General features: G+C 31.9%; 2 protein-coding genes across 2 annotated transcripts in view; both read right to left on the minus strand.

The window, feature by feature from the left end:
* Positions 1 to 12,806, minus strand: part of UGT2B39 (UDP-glucuronosyltransferase 2B39) — a 389,237-nt gene that overhangs the window by 169,763 nt on the left and 206,668 nt on the right. The gene's annotated exons all lie outside the window — the stretch shown is intronic.
* The window catches only part of UGT2A3 (UDP glucuronosyltransferase family 2 member A3), a 33,170-nt gene continuing 24,203 nt past the window's right edge, over positions 3,840 to 12,806 (minus strand). The window contains exons 3-6 of the mRNA XM_003898821.4: positions 7,152 to 7,283; positions 5,686 to 5,773; positions 5,077 to 5,296; positions 3,840 to 4,621 (exon numbers count right to left, since the gene is read on the minus strand). Of these exons, the coding sequence (XP_003898870.2) occupies positions 4,342 to 4,621; positions 5,077 to 5,296; positions 5,686 to 5,773; positions 7,152 to 7,283 (720 nt within the window). The 3' untranslated portion in view covers positions 3,840 to 4,341. The remainder of the gene's footprint in view (positions 4,622 to 5,076; positions 5,297 to 5,685; positions 5,774 to 7,151; positions 7,284 to 12,806) is intronic.

Below are 12,806 nucleotides of genomic sequence, written 5' to 3' on the forward strand. Positions count from 1 at the left end.
TGTTAGTAATATCACTAGTTATATATTTTATATTGTGCCCCAATTAATATAAATGCAATGTTACTTTTATGCTTTTCTCTCTTAAATTGCATATCAGAATTAAAAGTAACTTGTGCATCAACATTAAACACTTATGGGACTTTATATTTAATTACTTACTTATCTCTACCAGATAGATTTATACTTTTAGAGTCATTCATTTTGCTACCTAGCCTCCCTCATTTCGACTTGAATGACTTCTTTTTGCTTTTTTTGTAGGACAGGTGTGATAATAATTACCTTCTTCAACCTTTTTTTAACCTGAGAAAATATTCCATTTTCCATAATTTTGGGATGACATGTTTGCCAAATGAATGTCTTGTGTGGTAGGGTTTTATTCTTATTTTTCTTTCAACACTTTGAATATATTATGTCGCTTACTTTGGTTTAAAAATTTATCTTCTGGTATTTTGTTGATATCATGTGAATTCCCTTTTATGTCATTATTCATTTTTTTTCTTTTTCTGCTTCTAATATTCTTTCTTTGTCTGTGACTTTTGAAAGATTGATTATAATATTTATTTGTGTAAAATTTTTGAATTGATTTCAGTGTAGAGTAGTTGTGTTTTAAAACAATTCTATGTCCATATTCTTCCTCAAATTTGAGAAATTTTCTGCCTGCCATTAATTATTTAAATAGACTTTTTGTCTCAATCTTCTCCTCTTGTCCCATGATGGCTCTCATAATGCATAACTGGTCAGGTTAACAATGCCCCATAAGTCTCAGACTTTCTTCACTTTATTATCACATTCTTTTTGTTCCTCTCCCTTAATAGTTTCCAATGCTGATCAAGTCATCTATTGAATTTCTCTAGCAAATTTTTCAATTTACTTATTGTATTATTTAGTGCCAGAATTTCTATTTGGTTCCTTTCTATACTTTTTATGTCTTGTTGATACTCTTATTTCATATATGTATTATTTTCCTGATTTTTAAAAACTTTTCTGTGTTCTTTTAGCTAATCAAGCATCTTTAATTATTTTTGAAATTTTTGATAGGTATTTAATATATTTTGAATTTTTTGACAGGTAATTAATAGACCTTTGTTCATTCAGGGTTGAAAAAAGGTTTATTTTATTCCTTAAAATAGGTAATACTTTCCATTGTCTGCACGTTTTGCATTTCTTTGTTTAAATTTTGAGATTTAAAGAAACACCCACATCTCCCAGTCTTTATGTCCTGGCTTATAGTAGGGGAAGACCTTCATCAATCACCCCAGCTAGAGATGCTGAGAGCTTTGCAAACCATTCCAAGAGCTGTATCCTCTCCGGGCTTTTGAATGTAATTACCAAGTTAAATAGGGTTTTTTGTTTATTTGTTTGTTTTCAAGATTTTGTAATATTTTGCGTCAGCTGATGTCATTCTGTAGTAACAATGCAGCTCTTCTGGTAAGGCCCAATGCTGCCACACTGCCTTTATTCCCAGGCTTTCAAAGGCTGGGATTTCTATAAGTGATTTAAGTTCAGTGACAGAAATCAGACCCTTGGGACGTCCCCTGAGGAGCCAGAGCATTAGAAGACATTCCACTCTTCTTTCACTTCTGTGGGAAAAGTTATGACTAAAGATTTTTTTCCTATCGTGTAATGCTGTATTGTCTAGAGAAGGATCTATTGAGAGGATATGGTACAACATTTCTTAGATATTAAAATAAAATTCTTCTTGGCTTTGCTCTTTTCTGGGGTGCTGCAACCTTTTCACCAGTTTCTGGGATTATCACCGTGAAAATTTGGTCTATATGATGTTGTTAAGTCTCTTTCTGCGTGGGGGAACACGGACAGGGCATTCCTACTCTGCCACCTTTAAAAATCAATTTTGCCACCACACCATGTGCAAATTTTAAAGACGGTGTGATGAAAATATGGGAATTTGCTCTTATTTGTTAGGTCTAGAAGTGAGATTCTAGGTAATTATTAAAAATTCCCTTGAGATTTCCTTCATTTGCAATAATTGATATAATTTTAAAAACAAAAGATGATGTTACCAGAAGATTTCTGAAACACGATGAGATCAAATAGCCTTGATTTAGTGACTTTATATCATTTATTTGACCCTTGTCGGATACTTAGAATATGTTATTTAATTTATACACTTTAAAATTTAAAACACACACATATAGGATTGTAATGTAATTTGCATCTCATCACACTATGCTCAACTTAAAGTGAACATGTTCCAAAGGTTTGTTAATAGATTAATAGTCCAAAATTTAGAATATCTGTGCTGGGAGCTTCTTACAGGAATGAGAGAACAAACCTCGGCAGGCTCCTGGTAATAAAGTGCTGGTTAAGATAGAACATATTACAACAGTAAGGCCAGTTGGATTCTAATTGCAACTGATCTCAAAAGGCAATGCCAGATTGATGAAGGAGAGTCTTATGAGCAACAGCTCTTGAGAGGCAGAGTGTCCCACGTACAATGAATGTCTAACCTAAAAAGCCCCAGAGTGTTAGCAGGCTCAACTCCAGAAATAGCTTCCTACCTGTCACAGCATGTTAATCAGTTGCTGTGTTTAATTACAGAGAAAAGATGAGGCTTAAGACAGATATAATCAGCTTTTCTTAGATTATGATAATATTGTAAAAGTCAAAAAACATATTGGTGTAAAACCTTAAGAAACTTTAAAAACAGAGTAAATAATTTTATTTGCATTTAATTATATACATAGACAAGAAAAATACTTATATGCATTTTTATATCATCCTTTAAAAATTGAAATTAATTTATAGATATACCTTATCAACATCTGTAAGAATTTCAAAATTTTCAAAAAACCGGTTGAGCCAATTTGTTTATTTAATAAATCAAGTCCTTATATTAAATTATAAATAGGCATATCACTAAGATTATATGACAGTAAAAAAATGAAAAAATTAACATATTTGCTTATTAGTGTAATGATTATTAAACTATATTTAATTTTGTGTAGAGCTTTATGTATCAAAATATTTAATACATAATATTGTTTGTTAAGCAGGTTTTCTAATACCTTAAACTTTTACCATGTAAGCAATTATTTGATGAATTTGCAATTCTTAAAGATTGAGACTGAAAAGCAGTTTACTGATCCTACTTTCAGAGCAAGCATCTCTTTTTCTACAGGAAATTATACTTTTGATTATAGAGATTAGAATTATGAGTATTCATCATTTTTAAATAATAGACATTTAAATCTTCTTTATTAAGTATACTATCAAACAAATTTTATAAACTCAATAATTCAAACCATATATTTCTGGCCAGGCACGGTGGCTTACGCCTGTAATCCCAGCACTTTGGGAGGCCGAGGCTGGTGGATCACGAGGTCAGGGGTTCAAGACCAGCCTGACCAACTTAGTGAAACCCCGTCTCTACTAAAAATACAAAAATTAGCTGGAGGTGGTGGCGGGCTCCTGTAATCCCATCTACTCAGGAGGCTGAGGCAGGAGAATTGCTTGAACCCGGGAGGCGGAGGTTGCAGTGAGCTGGGATGGTGCCACTGCACTCCAGCCCAGGTGACAGAGTGAGACTCCGTCTCAAAAATAATAATAATAATAATAAATATATTTCTAATGGTTACTGATCCCAACATAATCTGTTCACCTTGAATATCTTACTGACATTTTCTCTATGTCAGAAAAAAATAGTTTATTTTGTTGTTTGAGGGCAATGAGAATAATCTTTTTTATCATCCAGAAAATACAAAAAATATTGGTTGAGTGATGGCAGAAATATAGGGCCTGACAGCAAGATGTGGTCTATGGAAATATAGCAAACTTTTCCAAGTGTAATGCTGTATCATCATTATTAGCAATTCATTTTCTGAGATCACTGATACTGGGTATGGAGAAGGGCTTATTTAAATTGAAAAAGAAACATTATGTTTCTCATAGCAAGCTAATCTCATAGAACACTTACCTGATTTGTGTGGTTTACTGAATTTTGTGAATTTTACATTTTTTACTTCTTTACATCCATGTGTTCGGGCACACACCAGGAATCAGCATATTGCATGTCACCCTATCACTTAGGGTTATAGAAGTAATGACATCACAAAAACAGTAATATCAGAAAGAGGAAAATTTAGATGTATTCATGTCCTTGTGTCACAAAGTGAGAGAAGAGAGTAAAGACACCTAGGAAAATACAACGAAAGAATAAGATATACTCACAACTTCATGATCGTGGAATTCTAGGCTTCATAGCTAAGATAAAATATCAGAATAGATAATATGAAAATAGAAAGGTAACGTGTTTTCACTATATTCTTTGTGGCTGGAATTAACAGGATTACACCGTCATGTCTTTCCTAAATTTGGAAAGATCTATTCCCTCTTTTCTATCTTTCTAGTTTTATTAAATTTTTGACAGGAAAATAAAAAACATCTTGTGAACAAGAATATAGCAGTTGCCACACAGGCCAGAAGGAATGCAATCACATCTATAGAGTGGTGCTGGAACCAGTTGAGGTTGTGGGCAGCTGATCGCAGGTGCTTGGCTCCTTTGTGGCGCATGACAAACTCGATCCAGAAGACTGCTCTATCCAGGGGCTTTACACTTTGATCATGGTGAATTCTTGATAATCTCATAGCATTCTGTTTATAACTGGAAGGCAAAAACACACATAGAAGTTAAAAAGTTGTCATTTTGTTTTCATAAAAGACAGGTAGCTAAACCATAGCATATGTTATGCAAGCCAAAAACTTGTTGACTAAAAGATTGATTCTGGTTGCGACAAGAACATTGTTGGTTGCATAGCATTAAACAGATATAGTGGAGAGACTGAAAAAGAGTATATTCTTAACAAAATGGGGTAAAATAAAGATGTGAATAGAAGCTTAGTAAGCCAGTTGTTAACTTAAACCTAATATTTCCATGAAGAAACATTGACACTTTATGAACTATAATTTCCAGTACTATCCAAATACAAAGCTGATGAATGACTCAATATTGCGGGGAAAAATCCCTAAAAATGTCTACCAGGGTGATATTTAACATTTTCTGGCATAATGTATAACATAATCAACGTTAAATCAGTCTGTACAAGCAGTAGTACTTACGAGGAATCGGTAATGACTGTTCTCACAGCCCTCAGTAAATCTTCACTTGTCATAGTTTTGAAGTTTATTTCTACAGCTGCTCCTTTGGCCTTCATGTGAGCAATGTTATCAGGCTGATCACCAAAAATGGGAACTCCCACCATAGGGACACCATGGTAAATAGCTTCATAGACTCCATTCATTCCACCATGAGTGATAAAAGCTTTGGTTTGAGGATGACCTAGTATGCAAATTGGATGAGAAATTGTGAGTTATTTTATTCTAAAATTTTAAAGTAATTTCAGGACTAAAAGTGGAAACTATGAGATAACTCACTGAAGCATACAGCATTTTCTTTAAAAGGAGTGCACATGGAGCATTGCTACTAAAGATCATTTCTATCTTCAGAAAAAGAGGTGTTAATTCCTTTTGCATTTCATGTCACTCTCATTTTAACAATAGAAAATGTTAATCTATACAATTTTAGTCAATCCTTTAATTATATCTGCTTCAAAAGTGTAAGTAAAATAAAGTTTTATAATTTTAAATCTTTGCTGAATTTGCTTGCTATTTAACATTTATTCATTTTTTTCTCATCTGGTTCATATTTTTACTTTCTCATAGTCCTACCAAGAAGATCATTCTGGGGTATCCAATCATACAGACGAGTATTGGTTCCTAATGTGGATGGTTTTTTTCCTTTGTATCTCCATAACACCTGTGGAAGAAACACATGTATTTCACAGATTAAATCACAGGATATTAGCATTCTAAGGATGTAGATATAGTTATAAATTATAAACTCATTGTGCTTCAGGTGATGGTTCTGACAGGGATATGCAGAGGTATCACGTAAACACTGAAAGATATGGTTGGACGTTTTACAAAGATCTTTAAAAATAATGTGCACCAGTTGCCTATTAAGTATTCTATTATTTTATTACCAATTAAAAATATTTGAGAATAAGAATATCAGTGAATATTTTAAAAATAATTCAGTACTGGCTAATCGTTTTTCATATAAGAATTAAAAATTGTGTAAGTACCTGATCTCTGTGTCATTTTAACTCATGGGACCATTTTACTTCTACCATCAGATTTACAGTTCCCCACAGATATAATTTGCTTTCAATTATGTGTGCATTTTGGATAATAGGGTGTCTTTTCTTTATTTTCTTCCTGGTCTCTTTCTTCTTATATTTAATAGTTTTATTGAAGAGGAATGAGCTAGAAAATTCCATTGTTCCATGATAAATTTTCTTTGGGATTGGACCTTTTTTTTACATAATTTGTATTTGTGGTACACCTATAAAAATTTTGTACACTTGAAAACAAAGGATGGCATAGATATTTGAAACTACTTAACAGATAATTTCATAATTAAAATTATAATATTTCAAATTCCTAATTAGTATACTTGCCTTTATTGAGTTTGATGTACTTTAGCTAAACATAAAATGAAATATCTTTTGGATAGTTTATATATACCACTATCTAAAGTGTGAAATTCTAGAATTACAGTAATAAAGTTAAAATTAGTTGAATATCATAATTACATTACTTAAATAATTAAGTTACTAAAATATAATTGTAATTGACATTTAACTTTTGAAACCTCTAATTATTTAGAAAGACTACATTAATCTGAGCTTTTATTTCTAAGTAAAAGTACCCTGAATACAGTTTTATACACTCAAATATAAGAAGAGATATTCTTGAGATTGATTCTTCTTCACATTTTTTTATATCAGTTTTCCTTTTTCTGGTCCTTTGAAATAATACATGTCAGAATTTTTTTTTGTAATAGTTGGCACATGTTTTTAGATTTCAAATCCTAAAATATAAAGTGGGGCTTAATTTATTATTTCTATTTTATTATAAACAAATGACAGTCAAGAGAGTTGTTTCCAGTAACAGCAAGAATCAGTAGGCAAATGATCAATTATGCCCATGTACACTACTATAATGCTTTACAAATTTTGGTACAAATTTTGGTGCCTGTTATACTGAATGAAAAATGAGATTCAAGACCCAAATAAAGCCGTGCTGTCTCATTATGTGAGTAGCTGCTTATCAGGATTGCAGGTTTTACTGACCTTCTGTGGGATCTGGGCAAGGGCTGAAGCAATGATGTTAGCCTTTTCTTCTGTAACATTTTGAAATAGTGACCCCAGAGAAAACACCACAATACCATCTTCCCCTGAACTCTGGACAAAATTTTCCATTTCCTGAAGATAAAAATTTCTCTGCATTACAGAGGTGTAACATAACAAAGATTAAAATAAAGGTTGCTTACACTTCTAAAATAAAGACTTGAGAAATTATTAATGTGTAGTTATATTCTGTCCCTATATGCTGATGCACAGAACCACCTAGTCTCTTTATAGGAAAGTGTATGTATAAAACATATGGCTTAAAATATAATCATTCATTACTAGAAAAGGCACACAACCAAAATATATACAAAAAGTTTCAGTGATAAGAGTACATTTCTTTTCATGTCCATGTCACGTAGACACAAAATCCTAAAAACTAAATAATTTGCTAAAATATAAAATTATTATTTGAGGAATGACATCAGCAAGATGGTGGAATAGAAGACCTCCAGCATCAGTGCCTCTTAAAAATACAACTAGCAAATACTGAAATACAAAAATTCCACTCTGAAAGCATCAGAGCTCAGGAGAAAAATGAAAAATCTTATGGGTTCATTGAAATTTAAAAATCCATGAGCAGAAAGAAGAAAGTTCATTTGTGCTGCATCAACCCATTCTCCAAACCAAAATAGCACCACTCACAGAAAACTTCTCTGTACCTGCAATTACACAGGTGGAAGAAAATAATTGCAGGTGGACATTCAATCCCCATATCAGTGTGTGAATCACTGTGAGAAGCCTTCTTTGTTCCATCCCATAGGAGGTATTAAGAGTGTCAGAAAGCCTGAACCACCTGGGTTGAATTGGAAGCAAAAAGCACAAGCACTGATCATAGCAAATGGCAAACAGATCAAGGCAGAAGCTTTGTGGTCCTATCAGCAGTGAATTCACACTGAGAGGGACTAGGCAGCACTACAATAGTACAGGAGGCACAATCCAAGGGAAGGCTAGAGCCTTTGGTTAGATTTTACAAATATCCCAGATGATCATACAGAGCCTTTTTCTGACCCAGAAACAACTATCAGGCCAGTAACTAAGTTCCAGTTAGTTATTAAGCCTTCCCCAACCCAGACATTACTAGAGGTTTGGGTTTAAGTTCTGGCACAGCATTATGTTTTCATGGTAATGATAAGTCTTCCCCAGACAGGAAAACAACAGCATGGAAGAGATTTAGCTCTAGTGCACTATTTAGGTTCTGCTATCAACTGTAAGCTCTCCTCAGAAGAGAAAGAATCCTCAGGGCACTGATTCAGCTCTGATATTAAATAGTAAAGTTTTAACACCACTGCATAACACCTTAAAAAGCTGAATCAGATGGCTATCTTTTTAAACATGCAGATATTAATGTAAAGAGCAAGCATTGTTAAACAACAGCAACAAAAAAAGCTGGGAAATATGAACATCTCCAAAAGAACCCAATCAAGTTTCAATAATGCACCAAAAGATTTGAAGATGCTTAAATATCTGACAACAAATTCACAATAAATCTCTTTGACAAGTTCAGCAATCACATAAACTGTAAACAAAAAACTAAGCTAAATAAACTTGGAAAATAATGCAGACACAATACTAGGCATTTGAGAAAGAAATCATAATAATAAAAAAATGAAATCCTTGAAATGCAGGATAAAATTGTTAAATTGAAAAACTCATTAGAAAACTCCAACAGCAGACTTGATCAAACAGGAAAGAATCAGTAAGGTCAAAGAAAGAAAACATGTAATTACCTAATCAGAGGAAGAAAAAGAAAAAAGACATAGTGGCAGCCACAGAACTTATATGACACTGTGAAGGGAACGACTTCCACATAATGTAAGTTTCCAACGGATATGAGATAGAAAAGAAAGGACTAGAAAACCAACTCAAGATAACAAGGACTCAACATTTTCCAAATTTGGAGAAAGACAATACTTATCTGGGAACAGTTAGCTTAGACATCACCAAACAAATTCAACCCAGAAAGTAATTTCCAGAGGCAGATTATAATCAAATTACCAAAAATCAAAGAACAAAAACAATACTGAAAGCAGAAGGAGAGACAAAAACAAAACAAAACAACAACAACAACAACAACAAAACATAACACATTCAATAGTGTTCCAAAACTGTTTTCAGTGAATTTCTCAGCAAAAATAAATTAAAAACCGTGTAGGCAAGAAGAGAGTGGGATAATATAGTCAAAATGCTGAAGTAAACAAAAATTTGAAAAGCCTTTAATCCAAGAATACTATATTTATCAAAACATGCCTTCATGTATGAGGAAGAGATAAAGATTTTTCAATACAAGTAAAAGCTAAGACAATTCACCAACACCAAACCTCTCTTAAAAGAAATGCAAAGGATATTTTTCACTCTAAAGGAAAAGGACACTAACAGATAACAAATAAAATATAAAAAGTAACTTGTAAATGTAAATACATAGACAAAGTCAGAATACTCTAATGCTCTAATTGATATTTAGTATAAAAGTATAAACGAAAACTAATAAAGGTAATAACTACAACAATTAAGAGATAGACAACATAGAAAGATGTAAATTGAGACATGAAAAAGTCCAGCTATTGGGTAAATATTGTGAAAATGCAGTTTAATTTTTTTCTTTTGAATTAAAGTTGTAATTTATGTAAAATAACCTCTTATAACTATAAAGTGTTTCTGTAGCCTCCTGGTAACCTCAAAGCAAAAACCTATAATAGATACAGTAAAATTACCTAAATGGAATTAAAACATGCTACTAGAGAAAGTTACTTGACTTCAAAGGAACACAGTAAGAGAAGGGAGTAAAGGACAAAATAATCTGAAAACAGCCAGAGAAAAATTTTAAAAATGGCAGTATTAAATCTTTAATTGTTAATAATATTCTTAAATGTAAATGGATTAAATTCTTCAATTAACATATATAGAAATGGCTAAATGGATAAAATAAAAATACCCAACTATATTTTTCCTATAAGAAAATTACTATACCTATAAAAATATGCATAAACTAAAAGTAAAGAAGTAGAAAAAGGTATTTAATTCCAGTGGAAAAGAAAAATAAACATTAAAAAAAAGCAGGAGTAGCTATTATTATATCAGATTTAATAGACTTTAAGTCAAGAATGATTTTTAAAAAGACAAAGCCGTTACATAATGATAAAGGGTTAATATTGCAGCAGAATATAACAATTGTAAACATGTGTGTCTCTCATGCCAGGGAAAATATATAACAAATATTAATAGACCTAAAGAGTGAGATAAGCTGTAATACAAAAATAGTAGACTAACTAAAAACCCTAATTACAGCAACAAACAGATAATCGAGACAGAAAATCAACAGAACAACATAGGAGTTAAACTGCACTCTAGACAAAATATAGGAGTTAAACTGCACTCTAGACAAAATAAAACTAACATACATTTACAGAAAATGCCACTCAAAAACTGCAGAATACATATTCTTCTCAACAGCACACAGAACATTTTCTGTCAGATTGCAAAAGAGAAAACACATATTAAAAAGTTCAATCATCTCATATAATTTTTATAATCACAGTGAAAAAAGATAAAATCAATAACAGAAGGAATATTATAAACTGTACAACTACGTGGAAATTAAACAGTATGTTCATGAATGATCAATGAGTACATGAACAAATTTAAAAGTAAATTTAAACATTTTCTTGAGACAAAACTGGCAGCATAATATAGCAAGATGAATGGATACAGCAAAATCAGTTCTAAGAGGAACGTCTATGACAATGAACACATGCATCAAAAAAGTAATAAGATTTCAAAAAAACAATTTATGATAACATCTCAAGGAATTAGAAAAACAAGAACAAGGAAACTCAAAATTTTTAGGAAAACAAGATATTTAACAAAGGTTACAGGAGAAATAAATGAAATAGAAATAAAATACAATATAGAAAATCAGCAAAATATTGAGTTAGTTGTTTGAAGAGATAAAATTGACAAGACTTTAGCAAGATAACTGAAAACAGGACAAAACAAAACATAACAAACCAGAAAATACTCAAATAAAATGGGAGATTACAAAGAGAAAAAGGAAATCAGGCAGATGGGCTCACATCTATAATCCCGGCATTTTTGGAGACAGAGGCTGAACAATCATTCGAGGTCCAAAGTTTGAGAATAGCTTAGTAAGAACACATATCTGCAAAATTTGAAATACATTAGCCAGGCTTGGTGGTGTATGCCTGTCTCAGCTACTCAGGAATTTGAGGTAGAAGGATTGCTTAAACCCAGGAGTTTGGGCTTCATTGAGCTATAATACGGTCACCACATTCCAGCATGGGAGACAAAGTGACACTTCATCTCTAAAATCTTAAAGATTCTTTAAAAAAAGGAAAAAAAAAATTGACACTAGAAATAAAAAGGACTATAAGAGGCTACTATGGACAAGTATATGCCAAAAACTGGAAAAATCTAGGAAAATAAACAAATTACTGGACACATACAGTAAAATAGGACTGGATTATGAAGAAATAAAAACAAGGAGAGATAAATAATGAGGAAGAAGTTTAAAGCAATAGTAAAGTCTCATTTAAAAAGTCAGTGCGCTAAGGTCTTCCCTACGAAATTCAGCCAAATTTAAAGAATAAATAATATCAATTTTTCTCACTCTTCCAAACCATCAAAAAGGCAAAAATACTTCAGTATCATATTGTGAGGCTAGTATTACCCTGATCCCACACTAGACAAGGAGATGTGTGTGTGTGTGTATACATATAAAATATATATTTAATACATAATTAAATAGATATTTAATATATATTATATATGTATGCCATACATGTATAGGCCTATATTGACATAAATATATATATATATATATATATATATATATATATATATGCCAATATACCTGATGAATAAAGATGCAAAAGTCATCAACAAACTACTAGCCCACCAAATCCAACAGCGTATTAAAAAGATTACACAATATGATCAACTGGAATTTATCCCAGGGATGCCAGGATGATTCAACATATGCAAGTCAATACATGTAATGCACCACATCAACAGAATGAAGGAAAAAAATATATAGGTAGATAGAAAGATGATAGATAGATGATAGATAGAGAAAAGTCATTTAATAAAATATCAATATTTATTCAGGATAAAAATTCTCAAAACATTAAGTTTCTAACAAATGCATACATAGAACAATGAAGCCCAGACATGGTAAACACACAGCTACCATCATATTGAGTGGGGAAAAGTAGAATGGTTTTCTTTTACCTAAGATCTGGAACATGACAAAGATGCACACATTTACCACTCTTATCCAACCTAATACTTGAATGTCTAGCCAGAGTAATTAACCAAGAAAAGAAATAAAGGACATAAAAATTGGAAAGGAAGAAATAAAATGGCTCCTTCTTGCAGATAACATGACCTTATGTAGAGAGAAACCTAAAGACTTCATGAAAACAGCACTTATGATTGATAAACAAATTCAGTAAACTTTTATAATACAAAATTATAATCCATAAATTGGTATTGTTTTGTATGCAAAGAGCTAACTATTTGCAAAAATTTAGAAAACCAATTTCATTCAATAGAGCTACAGAAAATAAAACCCCCAAGAAT

This window comes from Papio anubis, chromosome 3 (assembly GCF_008728515.1).
Source record: "Papio anubis isolate 15944 chromosome 3, Panubis1.0, whole genome shotgun sequence".
In the NCBI taxonomy this organism is placed as follows: domain Eukaryota; kingdom Metazoa; phylum Chordata; class Mammalia; order Primates; family Cercopithecidae; genus Papio; species Papio anubis.